General features: G+C 44.3%; 1 protein-coding gene, 1 long non-coding RNA gene and 1 pseudogene across 12 annotated transcripts in view; 1 reads left to right on the forward strand and 2 right to left on the reverse strand.

Moving 5' to 3' along the window:
* Positions 1-1,024: 1,024 nt before the first annotated feature.
* Positions 1,025-16,456, reverse strand: part of ANKS1B (ankyrin repeat and sterile alpha motif domain containing 1B) — a 1,153,827-nt gene continuing 1,138,395 nt past the window's right edge. For 4 of the 10 annotated variants that reach the window (XM_086400851.1, XM_086400849.1, XM_086400857.1 and 1 more), the window contains 2 exons: positions 6,151-6,318; positions 1,025-2,865 (listed from right to left, as the gene is read on the reverse strand). In XM_086400851.1, coding sequence (XP_086256977.1) covers positions 2,755-2,865; positions 6,151-6,318 — 279 coding nt within the window. In that variant the 3' untranslated portion in view covers positions 1,025-2,754. Of the gene's footprint in view, positions 2,882-6,150; positions 6,319-16,456 lie in introns of all 10 variants that reach the window. The other 6 variants (XM_086400852.1, XM_086400850.1, XM_086400858.1 and 3 more) reach the window with 2 other exon arrangements.
* LOC147372272 (uncharacterized) lies at positions 2,608-10,860 on the forward strand. Its single transcript, XR_015163967.1, has 3 exons — positions 2,608-2,747; positions 4,308-4,407; positions 10,153-10,860. It is a non-coding gene; the product is annotated as an uncharacterized LOC147372272 (long non-coding RNA).
* LOC147372273 (ADP-ribosyl cyclase/cyclic ADP-ribose hydrolase 1 pseudogene) lies at positions 11,387-12,556 on the reverse strand (annotated as a pseudogene). The gene has a single exon (XR_015163965.1). The product of XR_015163965.1 is annotated as an ADP-ribosyl cyclase/cyclic ADP-ribose hydrolase 1 pseudogene (transcript).

Here is a 16,456-nt window from a genome sequence, read left to right on the forward strand (position 1 = left end):
CAATAAGAGGATTGCTGACCTCCTTAATAAAGATTAAAAGGGGCCAAATTAGCCCAGATAAAGCATTACTGTCTAAAATTCCAGCCCAAACTTCCCATCAGGAAATCTGCCCTTCTACCTCTGTGAATGTTGCCTCATTTCAGGATGGTTTTAGCCTTTTGGGGTTCAAAACCGTAGGCCTCTGCATATCAGGCTGGGAATGCCCCAAGATTGGTTCGACACGTGTTTTGGAGAGTAACACACTTGGATCCAGCAATGGGGAGATCTTCTGAAAGTTATAGGATATGGAATGTGAATCACTGATTTTTCCAGTGTCTCTCTAACATGGCCCTTTTATCTCTTGACCCAGAGCTGGTACATGTGTCTGTGTCCCCTCAGTCTATATGCTGGTGTCCTAATGCTCCACAGTGCGTATCTGGAGATGGGCTTTTGGGAGATTAGGGTAAGGTGAGACCTTGGGGGTGGGGCCCTCATGGTGGGATTAGTGCCTTTATAAGAAGAGGTGCTCCCCCACCCTCTGCAGGCACACACAGAGGAGAGGTCCTGTGCGCACACAGCAAGAGAGCAGCCACCAACAAGCCAACCCAAGAGAAAAAGCCCTTAGAATGAAACCTACCTTGCTCACACCTCGATCTTGGACTTCCCAGACCTCCAGAACTGTAAGAAATTTGTTTAAGCCACCCAATATTTTGTTATGGCAGCCTAAGACAAATGTGTAGGCCTGTAGACAAACTTATAAAAATGATCTAGTTTGGTGGTCCTTCCTCTTTTAGAAGTTCTTTGTTACAGCCCACTTTACTATTTAAACAAAGACAGTGGTGGCTTTATGGCCGAATTCAAACTGTAAAGGCCACTGCATCTTTCTAAGACTGGCTGAACTTGGAAGTGAACCGATTTCCTCAACAGTTTGGCCAAGTAAAAAAATTCATTTAACTATGGATGCTGAGAAGGCTAAGCCTTTGGTTCTTTCCTATAAATGGAACTGGGAAGGTGCTCACAGAATGATGCCAAGCACCAACAGCTGTATAGTTTCCATTTTATTTTATGTGCTTTTTTTTAATAGGATATAAATAATGACAAAAATTACAAAATTTATAACTGGAAGCCCAAGCATATTTACACATATGTTTCCATTTCAGCAAAGCTACTGTTTACTTTGCTCCTATACAGTTTCCTTTTGGTACCATATTTTAGTGTTATTTTACTCTCAGTTTACTACATACATATCAACAGTGAATAGGCAAAATATATACAAGGAACTGTTCAGTTCAAGTAATTTAATATTGTATTAAAATTCTTTAACACTGAACTAAAGCCATATACATTTGTCAGTTTGAAATAAAATTTTCTGTCTTCAAAACTCACCAACTGATGATGTAACTGATAATCTCAGATTTAAAATAATATTGGTTAATTAAAAAAACATTAAGACAATCCCACAATTTATCAATATCGCTATAATGAACTTCAAAATGATTCACAATGTGATTGATTAGAACAATATACATTAAAATGTTATTTTTTTCTATAATGATATTGGTACTGTTTATATAATTTGATTCTACATAAATATACATTATGGTATCATACAAATACTCCACGGAGACATTAAAAAATTAAAATACCTTAAAGAAATGTAAGTAAATTTTATTTAATCAAAGAGTAAGCAAACATTTATTTATTTTGTTTCAAGAAAGTTTTATTACTTTGGAATCTCTCTTTTTTTATTTGTTTTTTTTATTTTTTCCTAGAAAAAAAAGTTTTTTTGCAATAGAATTTTATTAATACCTTTCTCAAACAAGGTTTCCATGACAGAAATCTTGACAGCAGGAGCCCTAGATTTTTTTAACATGTTCTTTAAAACTGTGAAGATTAAAAAAAAAAAAAACTCTGCAGGCTTATGGCTGCGTCAGCACTTTCGGTAAGACGCCAGTCTGCTGCCTGAATCTCCTGCTCTGGGGAATGGCCTGGGTACTCTGCCACACTGAGCAGCCCTCTTGGTGGTAGCAGGAGAAATTTAGTTATTTGAAATGAAACCAGAAACATCCCTCACGACTAACCTAGTTTTCTTATCAATGCATTAGTGAAACATTCTTTTTAATAAAAATATTTAATACAAGACACGTTTTTCTGTGCATAATAAATTCCTCTGTTTTAAATCATTAGGTTTTTGAATCAATCCACAGATGTAAAGATTTTCTTTATCTGACATGGTTGATTACATATAAAATCCACAAATATAGAAACTGGGAAACAGAATTCCCTGGCAATCAGGGGAGTAACTTCTGTCCTCTTGCATGAAACAATACTTAGTGAGATCATGACTTTAGAGATGCTTTCTGGGGGTAGTTCTGTTCTACCTTGAAAACGGCTGACAGTGGAAAATAAACCCAAGATTTTTACACTTTTAGGCAGTATAAGTGACCCCCTGTGTTTTTTCAAGGTGTTATCCCCAAATAACAGCAAAGCGAGGTTGGGGCAGAGTCATGAGAAATACCTCGGGTGGTGGCCAGGAGTGGGGGTTGGGAGCATCAGCCACAAACCTCTGCTCTGTCTCTCAGGGGTTACAGCTGGGAAGTCTTGGTTGCACTTTCTGTCACCGGTGCAGAAAGAACGTCCCCAGGAGTGGCCAGTGGCCTCTCGCCCATGACAAGGCCACACAAACAGAGCAGTCTTCCTCCCGGGCTGGGTGGAAAGCCTGCTCCGGGACTGCTCGGCGTGCAAGGCACCACGAGGACGGGAAGGAGGTGAGTATCAGAAAATTGTGGTCTCATACTTGGTATTTATCCCCCGCTTGGCCTCTTGTCCTGGCTCCACGATCCACGGCAGGTTGGCCAGAGTCTTTTGCTCAGATGGGTCGATCTGCTTTAGAACAGAAAGGCTAATGCCTGTTATACGGTACCTGCTCAGGAGTGCATGCATGCATTCTAACACTGCCTGGAAATCAGCATTGCACCCTGGCAAGACTTCAGGATGTTGGTGGGTGAGCCATTTGTTGGTTCTTCTGATCACGTTTACTGCATAGGAACCGTGTTCAAGGCACAGGGTTGGGGAGGGGGACGGTGATTGAGGCATGGCCCTTGCTCTTGAAGGCACACAGGTGGGGAGCGGATATAGGAACACTTTACTGAGAAGTGAGATTTGAAAGGGAAGAGGGCACTCTGAGGGCACCCAGGAAGGCCACTGACACCGTGTTGGGAGACAGGGGAACTTCCTGGAGGAGGTGAACCAGGCTATGTCCTACCCAGCTCTCAAACCTCCATTGGTTTTCTTCAAGAGTCAGAATAAACCCAAAGTCCTCGGAGTGACTTCTTGGGGGCCTGCCTGCCAAGCCCATGCCCTCTGTGCCCATCAGCTCTCTGAATACACTCCAGACACCTGTGTTCTTTCTCCCCTAATGTCAGAGTGTGGCACAAATGTCACCCCCTCACCAGTTTACTGCATGTAAACTAGCACCTCAGCTTTTCTGCTCTCCTCTTCTGCTCTCTTCTTTATAATCCTTATGCCATACACATCATGTTTATATGTTCATCTGCCACTAAAATGTACACTCACAAAGGTGGACTTCATTCTGTTTACTACGGTTTCCCTCTAACGTTGACAAGCTCCCAGCAACCCAGTAACCAACAGGCACCCAATCCGTTCCTGTCAACTAGACATTATTTCAAAATTAAGGTATACGTCCAAATGGAGAGCTGGAAAACTAAGCTTCCTGGTGAAGATGGAGGTGTGGAACAGCATGCGCAGAGTCCCTGAGGGGAAGGGAGTGAGGGTTTGCAGTCAGGGTGCTGAGGGGGAGCTGGGAGGAGACAGCTGAGGGTGAGGAGGTGAGCAGGGCCAGGTCAGGCTGAGCCTCGACCTTGAACCAAACTGAGCTAGAAAACGTCAACACCATTTCATTGCCTGTGTATACAAGGTCATGCAGGCCCTGCCTGGGTAAAGCTTGAGTTCTAAGCTCTCATGGTGATAGGGGGGCGGATCAGGGAGGGGGCTGGGGCAGTTCTGCACCAGACCTCCCTGTCTGTCTTTGGTGTTTCCATGTGTGCCCCTGGCTGCTCTGCTCAGGAAACCTGGAACAAGGGAGCTGGCCAGAAGGCTATGGGGTTCATGCTTTTCATCTGCATGTGATCTGTCTGTACCTCCACAAGGCTGTGGTGGGGAACGTCACATGTCTAATCACAGGATATTCTCAACAGTAAACTATTGGGGCCGAGGGAAATGGAACACAGACACCTGCTGAGGGGGACGGGATCTTGGGGCAGTTAAAGAGCAGCAGTATTATTCACTGTATGTTCCATCTTTTTCAGTGAAGGCTTCTAAATGAATATTCTATGAGCCCGTATGGTGCACATCCCTTCATACTCGCCTGGAAGAAGTCTACAGGGACCAAAGAAAAGTCAGATGGAGGTAGGAACAGATTTATCCAGCCCACATGGGAATGTATACAATACAACAGACTAGAGCTAGTCCCCCAAATATTCTGAAAATTTCTGGATATTTAACCTGCTTTCCTGTGGGGTAAGACAGACAATATATAGGAGATGCCTCTTTGTGTGGCTGGGGCCTGGATGACCAGCTGTAGTCAGCTGTGCAGAAATGAGGGGGAGACAAAGCCAGGTGGAGGGAACACAGGTAGGTGGAAGCTTTGTCTATTCCAGGAATAGGGAGGCTGAGTGCCTGGGAGGAGTGTGGTGGGAAGTCAAGGCTGTGGTACCATGATGTGGCTGCCCTGTGGAGGAAGGGAGTTTCAGGAGATGTACTGGAGTAGTTTTGGAGATGTGGTGGTGATGGCTAGGATGGGAAGAGTGACAGAAGAAATGGAGAGGCGTGGATGGAGCTGAGAGATGTTTTAGGGGCCGAATGGATGGAATCTGCTTGTGGGCTGGACACAGGGCTGAGAGGAAAACAGGAATCAAGTCTGCTTTCTAGATTGATGGCTTGAGCAACTTGGTGACTGGTTAGCCTGTTTACTAAGCTGGCAGAGGTAGGGAGAGAGAAACAGCCTTGCAGAGAGATCAAGAATTCTGTTCTAGGCATAGTAAGTTTCAGCTGTCTGCTAAGTATCAAAGGAGAAATTGAACCTGTAGGTCTGGAGCTCTGGGAGTGCATCAGGGTTGGGAGCCAGTGGGGCTGGGAGGCGCTGAGGTGGGAGGACGTGCAGTTCCTGGCAATGGTCAGCAGTGAGGGACAAGCATGGGTGTGAATGGTGAGGTGGAAGAAAAGATCTGAGATGTGAGCTGTCAAGGAGCAGAGGCCAAAGAGAGGTCATGAACAAGAAGCCACATGATCTCCAAGCATGGTGCTTCTGCAAACATTAAAAACCCTACAAATTCCCCATGACCTGGGGTCGGTGGGGAGGAGGAGAGTCACAGATGGAAGGATATATGGGTGTGAGAGTGATGCCTCTGTGATGGCACTGCTGCCCGGAGTCCAAGAGTTTCAAGGATGCCATACGGAGCAGAAACCAGAAGTGAGGCTGGCTGGGAACATTCCAGCTTCTGGGTACTGCTACTACCAGAGGAGGCCGCTTTGAAGTCAGGAAAGTCTGTTAGGACAGGATGTGTGCAGAGCGTGTGGGAGGGAAGGGGAGGAAATTCCTGGAGGAAGGCAGATGCGAGGAGGAGGGGCAGTAGCTTCTGAACAATCCTGCTCTGCAGGAAGCCTCAGCTGCTGCGGGGAGAACACAGGGCCTGGTGCCCAGGCCTCTCCCACCCTGACTCCGTGCACAGCTTGAGCCCCCAGCTTCTACTTGCTGGGTACCAGGGACACCCTCGCTGTGAGCCTCTACCAACCTCTCTGCTGCCCAGTGGCCTGGAAGAGGCCTGCCCCCTGGAGGGATGGCAGCTGAGGCCTCAGGGAACTTGGTCCCCAGGTAGCTTGGATCTAGAGGAGAGATTGACCCGGGACAGCAGCACCCAGCCCCCTCCCAGGCTGCTTCAGGGCACAGGGTAAGTGGGATTTTCTCAGGAGCCTCCAGGTTCAGTAGACGGTCCCCAAGACTGCAGGAACTGGGCTGAGAGGATGACAGTTACAAGCCAGGACAAGGCTGAGGGGAGGACAGGAAGGGCAGGCCCTGGATTCTTACCAGCACCCACACCACCATAGATCCTTCCCTTCAGTTCTCAGAACACCTGTGTCTTGTCTACTTACCACCGACTTGCGAATGCTGACGCGGGGCTTGGGGATGGGCTTGGAGGGCTTGTTTTCAAAGCTTTCTGGAAGCGTGGAGGAATGCCCCCCTTTCCTGGCTTGCAGTGCAAGCTGATAGGCGACTTCAAATGCCTGTCCAAGCGTTAGGATGATCTCATAGGCTAAATTCTGCAAGAGAAATGAGAAAGCGTTTACAACAGCATCCTGCAGGTCAGAACAGAGTCACTGAGCACACAAAGAGAGGACATTGAGGGGGTGAACCGGCGAGGACCTTGAGCTGCTCCACCTGACATGGCAGCGAGTCAGGGGAAATCTGACAGATTGCACACTCTGGGTCCAAGTTAGGGTCTAAGGAGGCATCAGTCACTGCTGCAATACACACGCCTACAGCTACCCTAAGGAGCCCGCCCTGGGTGACTGTTTTGCTCCCAGGCCTTAGAAGGCAAGGGGTTATACCAGTCCCTCAGCCTGTGAGGGTGAGCCCACACACTCCCCACGGGGTGCTCCTGAGAAGTTTGGGTCTTTTTACCTCCAACATCTGTGATTCAGTGAACATCTCTGAAACACAATCACAGTCTAATTTAGGCAGAGGGGAGAGGCATTAGTCATGCTGGTGTGGTGTCTCGCAGTCACAGCAGCAAGCATGCAAACAGAGCCAATTATCCATCTATTTCTTGAGGCATCTGCTCTCCCTGTGGGTCCACTCCATATTTTATCACTAAATCAGTGTGAGAAAGGAGATTCTGCCTGAATGCCATGCCACGCAGTGCCTGGGAGAAATTCTTTTCTTCAGACCTTCAGTCATTCCCCTCAGGATGATGTCTTACTTCTCTCCTCCAGGTTCTTACTTCATTTCTGCCTTCTCTTTCGAGCACTGTCCCACCCCATCTTCTCTCACTGAGAAAACAAGACGTTGACCCTGAGGTCAACAGCACATCAATGAACCAGATGTCTATGGGTTACAGTGAGTTTTCTTAAAACCACTGCCCCAGCTGAGTGCCGGCAAGGTCTGTCTCAAGTTTCCACGCTGATGAACATCCCTAGATGTCTGTGTGTGGTTTCTCAAAACCAGAAAAACTTTGCTGATTTTGCATCCTGTGACCCTGCCTCCTCAATCCAGGACACAGAACAGCTCAATTCCCATGACTGAGGGGTCTGGTGGGGACTGTTCCATCTTGATGAAGGAGGAGGGAGACGCAGGATGGCCATCAGAGGCCCTGTGGAAGAACCCGTGGGTTTCCACCCTGACCAGAGTTTAGATCCATGCTGGCCTGCTGGCAGATCTAAATGCTTCTGAGCGTGAGAACTAGTCTCACAGAGGACATGTCTTCTCTTTAGAGACACAGGTGAAGAAGTGACACCCCACAAGACAGATGTGTGCTTACTGGAGACACTGAGCCTCACACAGCCAGCCAAGCTCTTCCTTCAATGAACATGGGCCAGTATTTGCCTCCTAGGATGAGTCAGACCAGGAAATTAGCAATGTACCAACAAATGCTAGCAGAGGAGGGCTGACCCTCACATCGCCACCAGGGTGGTGCCCTGGAAAGGGGCCCCGGGCTTAGGCTGCCCCACGAAGTCCGGGCTCTTGTCTCGTTCCGGCTGCTGTGGAGGTGGATGGTGGCTGTCCATCCATCAGGAGCAGGCACTGGTGCTCTAGGCGGGCAGCTGGACTGAGGGAAAGATGGCAGACTCAGCAATTCTGTAACATGCAGCTTTTTGATGCTGGGACAAAGGTACTTAATGAGTGTGAATTCCTTTACCGTTAACCTAAAAACAAGTTCCCGAAAGTGAGATTTACTTACAGCTCCAGTGTCTTCAAATGAAGGCCATTTGAGCAGGTGAGATTTTCACAAGACTATTATCAGAAGGCTAAAAGTTTTTGAAAGGTTCTGGTTAGAAGCTCTACCCTTTCATTTTAAAGAAGTTCCCAGTGGTAGGAAACCACTGAGATAAGACACAGAGACCCGACTAGCCCATGAGGTTCCCTGCCAGGTGGCCTCTCCTCATTTGGCTTGCATTCTCCATGACGTCTTGGCTTTTCATCTTATTTAGAATGCTCATTTTGAGAGTTGTTCTTTTATGATCTGTCAAGAGCTGGACATTGTTACTTCGCCTACGCTTTCTGTCATCTCGGTGTTTGAGGCTTCGATCCTGGATGCCAGCGACAGCCTGCAAGGAGCAGCTTATGGGGCTTTGCATGCAGAGAGTCCTGGGGCCCTAGAAGGACTCAGCAGATGGGGCCTGCGGACATGCATCTGAATGGGGGCGGGGGGTTCGTGTCTCCTGCCTCCTCTTAATACCATCCCCACTACTTAAGATGGGAGGAGAGTTACTGCCAGAGCAGGAGACTCAGGACCAAAAGTGATATCACAGTCGGACCAGAGCGGCTTAGGTGACATGCCCTTCCTTCCTCCTCGGAGCCAGGCCTGCTGACCCCAGAGGTGCTGCCTGGCATGTGGATCCAGGGACGCTGCTTAAAAAACCCGAAACCCCAATTAGTCTCTGCTTACAGCATATCATCATCTTCACAGCTGGGGAGGCCAGTGCCTGGCACACTGCAGGCATGCAGGGGATCTTGTTTGCTGAATGAATGATATCTAAAGGCCAAGCTGGAGTAATAACACTACTAGTTATTACTATAGGTACCATAGCTACTGTTAAGTGAGGACTTTGTAGATATTAGGCACTGAACCAACCAATAAAGTTTACCACGATCAGCTGCAGTGGAATATCATTATCCTCATTTTGTAGATGAGGAAACTGAGGCTCAGAAAGGTTAATCTGACATCACAAGCTAGAAAGTTACAAAGCAGTGGTATGAACCAATATTTGTGACCTAAAAGTCTATGTTCTTTCAAACTAATTTGAAAAGATTTATGCACCCCAGTGTTCACAGCAGCACTGTTTACAATAGCCAAGGCGTGGAAGCAACCTCAAGTCCATCAACAGATGAATGGATAAAGATGTGGTATATAAGGGAATATTAATCATAAAAAATGAAATAATTCCATTTTAACATGCATAGACCTAGAGATTAGCATACTATGTGTAGTAAGAGATAAATATCATGATATCACATATGTGGAATCTTAAAAAATGATACAAATCAACTTATTTACAAAACAGACTCCCAGACACAGAAAGCTTATGGTTACCAAAGGGGAAGGTCGGGGGACAACTTGGGAGTTTGGGATTAACATATACACACTACTGTATATAAAATAGAAAAACAAAGGCCTACTGTATAGCACAAGGAACTATATTCAGTATAACAACCTATAATGGAAAAGAATCTGAAAAAATAATATATATAAAAGCAGATGCCTAGGCTGGTAACTCTGACTCAAACTGAATCTCTTAGCTTTGTATCAATTCTGCCAATCCACTGTATTTTATATAAACACCTGGAATATTGTGAGTCAACTATGCTTCAAAAAAAGGTATGTTCCCACCCTCCCCATGTGTGGTAGCTTGTCTCCAAGGTGGCAGGCATCACTCTTCTGCTTCCCTCATGCCATGGTGTTCCCATTGAAAGGCCTAGTCTGTTCTTTCACCTCCTTGAATCTGGATTAGATATCCTGACTTCCGTAACTAGCAGAATGTGCAGAAGTGACATGCTGGGACTTATGAGATTAGATTGTGAGGGTCTTTCAGCTTCTACCTGGACCTCATGGAACACTCACTCTGAGGAAAACCAGCCACATAGAAAAACATCTCATCTTGAGATTAACACACTGTATGCCCAAGCTGGCCAGGGGAAGAGGCTGCCTGTAGAGAAACAGCAGTTGCGGCCATCCCAGGCCAGCCTCCAGATAAATGAAGTGAAGGAGTGACACCAGACATTCAAGAGCCAAGAGATGCCACACCCAGGATCCCAGACAGATGGCCCCATTGGAGGCCCCAGATATCATGGAGCAGAAGTGTTCTGCTTTGCCCAGATACCTGACTCTCAGAATTGTAAACATGATAAAATGGATGTTTTTTTTTTTTTTTTTTTAGGGTTTCCAAGTGAGTTTATTCATTCTCCACTCAATGCATCTTATGTTTTGACAAGAACAACAAAGAACTAGAAAATATCCAGATGTTTAAAACTTAAGTAACATGTTTTGAAATAACAATTCAATCAGAAAATATTTTTAAATTATGAGGAAAAGAGACATATCAAAAATTTTAAGAGCGACAGCTAAAGCAGCACTCAGAAGAAAAATGATCGTACTAAAATGCAGAGTTTGAGTACTGCAAACTCAGTGATCTCAACTTCCATCTTAAGAAGCTGCATAAGGAAACGCAAAGAAATTAGAATCTCTCTATCTCTAATAATACAGAGAAAAGTAAAACCTAAATAAGTAGAATGAGAAAATCAACAGAGTTAAATGTTGGCTCTTTAAGAGTAGTAAAAATGATCATTCCCAAGCAAGACTAATCAAGTAAAATTCCAGTGAGAAATAAACTGTCAGCATCAAGAACAAATAAATACATTTTAACTGACTCCTGCATAAGACACGGAGATGAGGAGAAGCAAGGGAGAGGATGAAAAACTGTACCTGTTTCGAAGCCATCCAGAAAAATCACGTTTCAGATTCTATTGTATTCAATTTAATCCCACGTACATTCATTAGAAGAGAACATAAGGACTATCAATCTAGTATTATCTGCCTAGAAAGGGCAAGCACATGAATTTTCGAAATAAAGTTGAGTTCAAATTCATTCTCTACCTTGACCTAAATGTATGACTTTTAGGAAATTATATAAACTTTCTGAACTTATTCTTCTCATTTAACAAGTGGAGGATAGTAATATCAACCTCACAGGGTAGTTGGAAGGATTAGAGATAAAACACCAAGCACAGGAGTAACTTACACCCTAAAGAATGTAACATGACCCATAACCACGGCATCTGTAGTTTATCTGTAGGAAAGATACAAAAATATATCTTGGCATAATGTCATTCATTTTGATATGTGACCTTTGCTGAAAAGTCTGGGCATTTATTTTTCTTGACCAGCCAACAGGTTTGGAGAGGTCATTCTTCAACAGAGAGGATGTTACCAACATATTAGCAATATAAAAGAATCGTATGAAAAATAAAATAAAAAACTATATAAAATTTCTACTCTAACTTTATGCAGTAATTGGTGTGCTGTGATTCATGGGGTCGCAAAGAGTCAGACATGACTGAGCGACTGAACTGAACTGAATTTTTCTTGACTATTAGATCAAGATAAAAACTATGTCAATAGCATAAGTTATTTTAAGATCCCGGAGGAAAAGGTTTCCATCTCTGGTGTTAATTTTATGACGAAAGTTTCCCCCAAAGTCCCAACTTTCCACCAGCATGTCTCCTGAATCGTGTGTGTTGATCTGCACTGCCAGGGCTCAGCCATGCTGACTGACCCATCTGCAAGATGAATCCTCAGGATCTTTGAAGAAACTGGTCATGGCTGAGATTATCCATGCATCTAAATTTGACATTTCTTCCATCTAAGATGGACTTCAGTTTCCTTATAGAGGAGCCAGAGCATGAGTCACTGGGAGGTTTTCCAGTGTCATGTACCAGCCAAGCCTCTAGTTCAACCTGTGGCCTTAAGTTAGGGGCTTCCACTCGTCCAAATATGCTCATGCTATCAAAGGCGTTCTCCAACGATCCATTGAGCACCACCCGGACTGTATTACAGGCACTTTCTGCAAACCTTTCAGACAGCACTTCCCAGAATACAGAAAGATAGTTGGTTCTGCAGTCTTTCTTCCAGTCTGGACAAGACCAAATGTTCAAATCAGAAGAGCCTGGCTCTCCACACCAGCTGAGGCCATCCGCAAGGTAACCCAGCAGCGTGTCCTCCAGAGTCATCAGGCGCTGCCTTTTCACGTATTCATGAGCCAGCTCCTTCGTTTTGCTCCAGAAGACTTGCTGGCCACAAGGCACAGTGGGAGGTGCCAGGTTGATCAGGGAGTTGTAGTCTTCCTTTGTCGCTTTGCAGGGATCCTTGGAAATGAAGGCACTCATGAATGCCTGCCTGATCGCTTGGCAGTTTCTGCTTCTGGAACCCGGCCGGATCGTCTGGGTGTAGGTGTCGCATCGCTCCTGGATGATTTTCTGAAAATCAGCGGTGCTGCCTGCCCCGTGCCACCTGTTGAGCCCGGAGTAGTGCCACTTGTAGATTCCGATCGCCCCCCCGGTGATCCCCGCCACCAGGAAGAACAGAAGAACGCACCAGCAAAGCTTCTTTATCGGCGTGCAGCAGTCGGCCATGGGGTCCGATGAGGGTCTCCCGGACCAATTTGTAGAAGCGGCCGCTGGAGTCTGAGCGGCTGGGGAGGAGAGCGCTAGCCCGTTTCTCAAACTGCACTTCCCCTTTAGCGCTCGCTCGCCTTTTCTCTCGCTTCCTTTCCTACTCCTCCCCCCTCCTTCGAAGTCCCTCAGTGGCGATCGCTGATAAAATGGATGTTGTTTTATAGCACTAAGTTTTGGGTGTGGTTTGCTAAATAAACAGCAATAGATAACTGGAATACCATGCAATGCTAAGGAAGGCTGGCTAGACCTCATTCAGGTGGCAGGAAGAGGAACCATCAACCTGCACGTGGGGATGAACAGTACAGTCATAATTAGCAAGCCAAATCCAACAAAACAAAGTTCATGTACCATGACCAGGTTGGATTCACTGCATGGTTGGTCACTTGGAAAGTTCAACATACACAAATTAATCAATGTGATACACCACATCAACAAAAGATAAAAACCATATGGTCATCTCAAAAGATACAGAAAGAGCATTTGATAAAATTCATCAACATCCATTTATGATAAAAACTCTTATGGAAGTGGGTATAGAGGGAATATACCTCAACATAATAAAAACTATGACAAACCCATGATCCATATAATAATAGTGAAAAGCTGAAAGCCTTCCTGCTACGATCTGGAACAGGTATTCTTGGGTATCTCAAGAATACCCACTCTCACCTCTTCTATTCAAGTTAGTAAGTCCTAGCCAGAGCAATTGGAAAAGAAATAAAAGGTATCCAAATTGGTAGGGAAAAGGCAAAATTGTCTTTATATGCAGATACATATTATATATGCATACTATACACGGAAAACCCAAGATTCCACTCAAAACTATTAGAACTGATAAATTCAGCAAGGTAGCAGGATGTTAAGAGTAACATACAGAAATGGATTGCATTTCTTTACATTAACAATGAAGTATCAGAAAGGGAATATAAACTATCTCAACATTACATCAAAAAGTATTTAGTAATAAACCTCACCAAGAAGGTGAAAGACTTATATGCTGAGAACTACAAAATGTTAATAAAGGAAATCAAAGACTATTCAAAGACATGGAAAGATATCCCATGCTCTTGGGCTGGAAGATTTAATATTGTTAAAATGGCCATACTGTCCAAAGCAATATACAGATTTAAAGTGATCCTTATCAAATTACCTGTGACATTTTTCACAAAACTAGAATAATCCTCAAATTTATATGGAACCATAAAAGACTCAAGATTGCCAAAGCAGGAAACCTAATTCTCCCAGTCTTCAAGCAATACTACAAAGCTATAGTAATCAAAAGTGTGGTATTGGCACAAAAACAGACATATGGATCAATGGACAGAGTAGAGTCCAGAAATAAGCCCATATACTTATAGTCAGTTAATCTACAGCAAAAGAATCAAGAATATACAATGGGTAGAAGACAATATCTTCAGCAAGCAGTGTTGGGAAAGTTGGACAGCAGCATGCAAATCACTGAAGTTAGAACACACTCTCACATCATACACAAAAATAAACTCAAAATGGCTTAAAGAAGTAAAATATAGGTCATGACACCATAAAACTCCTAGAAGAGAACACAGGCAAAACATTCTCTGACATAAATTGTATCAATGTTTTCTTGGGTCAGTCTCTCAAGACAATGGAAATAAAAGCAAAGATAAACAAATAGGACCTAATCAAACTTCTAAGCTTTTCAGAGCAAAGGAAACCATAAACGAAAGGAAAAGACAACATACAGACCAGGAGAAAATATTTGCAAAATGATGCAACCCATACAACTTGACTTCCAGAATATAAAAACATCTTATACAACTCAATAATGAAAAAAAAAAAAAAAGCCCAATCAAAAAGTAGGCAGAACACCTAAAAAGACATTTCCTCAAAGACAACGTACAGATGGCCAATAGGCACATGAAAGAAGCTTAACATTGCTAATTATTAAAGAAATGCAAATCAAAACTACAGTTAGGTACCACCTCACACAAATCAGAATGGCTGTCATTAAAAAGTCTACAAATAAATGCTAGAGAAGGTGTGGAGAAAAGAGAACCCTCCTATGGCTGTTGGTGGGAATGTGAATTGGAATAGCCACTATGGAAAACAGTATGGAAGTTACTGAGAAAGCTACAAATAGAACTGTATGACCCAGCAATACCACTCTTGTGCATATATCCAGACAAATACATAATTCAGAAAGATACATGCACCCCTGTGTTCATAACAGCACTATTCACAATAGCCAAGACATGAAAATAACCTAAATGTCCACTGACAGATGAATATATAAAGAAGATACTATACATATATACAATGGAATACTACTCAGCCATAAAAAGAATGAAATAATGCCATTTGCAGCAATATGAATGGACCTGGAGATTATCATACTAAGTGAAGGAATCCAGAAAGAAAAATATTTAAATGTGGAATCTAAAATATGACACAAATGGACATATCTATGAAACAGAAATAGACTCACAGAGAAAACAGACTTGTAGTTGCCAAGGAGGAGGAGGACAGGGGAGGGAAGGATGGGGAGTTTGGGGTTATCAGATGCACACTGTTATAGAAAGAATGGATAAACAAGGCCCTACTGTATAGCACGGACTTCCCTGTTAGCTCAGCTGGTTAAGAATCCGCCTGCAATGTAGGAGACCTGGGTTTGATCCCTGGGCTGGGAAGAATCCCTGGAGGAGGGCATGGCAACCCACTCTAGTATCCTCGCTTGGAGAATCCCCATGGACAGAGGAGCCTGGCAGGCTGCAGCCCATGGGGTTGCAAAGAGTCAGACAGGACTGAGCAACTAAGCACGCACTGTATAGCACAGGAAGCTATATTCAGTATCTTGTGATAAACCATAATGCAAAAGAATATGAAAAAGAATATAAACTGAATCACTTTGTTGTATAGCAGAAATTAATGCAACATTGTAAATCAATTATACTTCAGTAAAATTTAAAAAATAACAGTATCCAGTCCCAGGAGGTCGGAGCCTCTACCCCCAGCCCTGACCTTGGGAAGGCTAGCTGATGCTTGTGATCCGTTGGGTCACAGTAAGCACCTGGGTGTCCCTTCACATGCTGGCCCAAACCCCAGCTGACAACCACACTTTCATCTCTGGTTGCTACTTCGCGTGGGCATAAATCCAAACTCATTTAGTTTTATGTTCACTACCTCCCATCCCTCAAATGCTATAACCGGGTTGTCTCTGACCCTAGCTCCTAGCTTACTGGAAAATACCTGCCTTGGCCTTTCCAGCGTGACTCTCTTTTTGAGATCACACTTATTACAGCAATTGACTTTGAGTACTGTCTACCTTACACAGACCGCAAAGAAAGAAGGAAGCCTGTGTCACTGCATGTGTCTTTCAGGGCTGGCGTCGGGGGGGAGGGGGGTGACTACTGGGAAGAGTATGCTCTGAGCTGGTTTTCTTCTCTCAAAATGGGGATAGTAACACATGATGTATGCACCTTACTGGGTTACCTTGAGAATCATTCATAATAACATTTACCCTAATGACAATTAACGTTTATTATTCATTGTGTGCCATGTTGCACATGGACTGTCTCATTTAATCCTAACAGCCACCCTGTGGAAGTTACATTAAACAGCTGTGGGGCCATTATCATCTCTGTTTTGCATGTCAGAGAATTAAGCTCAGGAAGGTTAAATAACTTGTTCACGAAGACAGCACCTGGCTGAGCTGGGCTTTAAATCCAGGGGTCCCTATAGGCTGTGCTCTTGACCACTGTACCTTAGAATTATACTTAAGACTGGCTCAGATGGTAAAGAATCTGCCTGCAATGTGGGACACCTGGGTTCGGGAAGATCCTGTGGAGAGGGAAATTGCAACCCACTCCAATATTCTTGCCTGGAGAATTCCACGGACAGAGGAGCCTGGTAGGCTACAGTCCATGGGGTTGCAAAGAATCGGACATAACCGAGCAACTAACACTTTCACTTCCTTTCTAAATAGAAGACTTCTGCATACCTAAATAGACATTAAAGAATACATACAGATGGCCA

This window comes from Bos grunniens, chromosome 5, assembly GCF_055505025.1.
Source record: "Bos grunniens cultivar Pamir isolate PY7600 chromosome 5, Bosgru_T2T1.0, whole genome shotgun sequence".
NCBI lineage: Eukaryota > Metazoa > Chordata > Mammalia > Artiodactyla > Bovidae > Bos > Bos grunniens.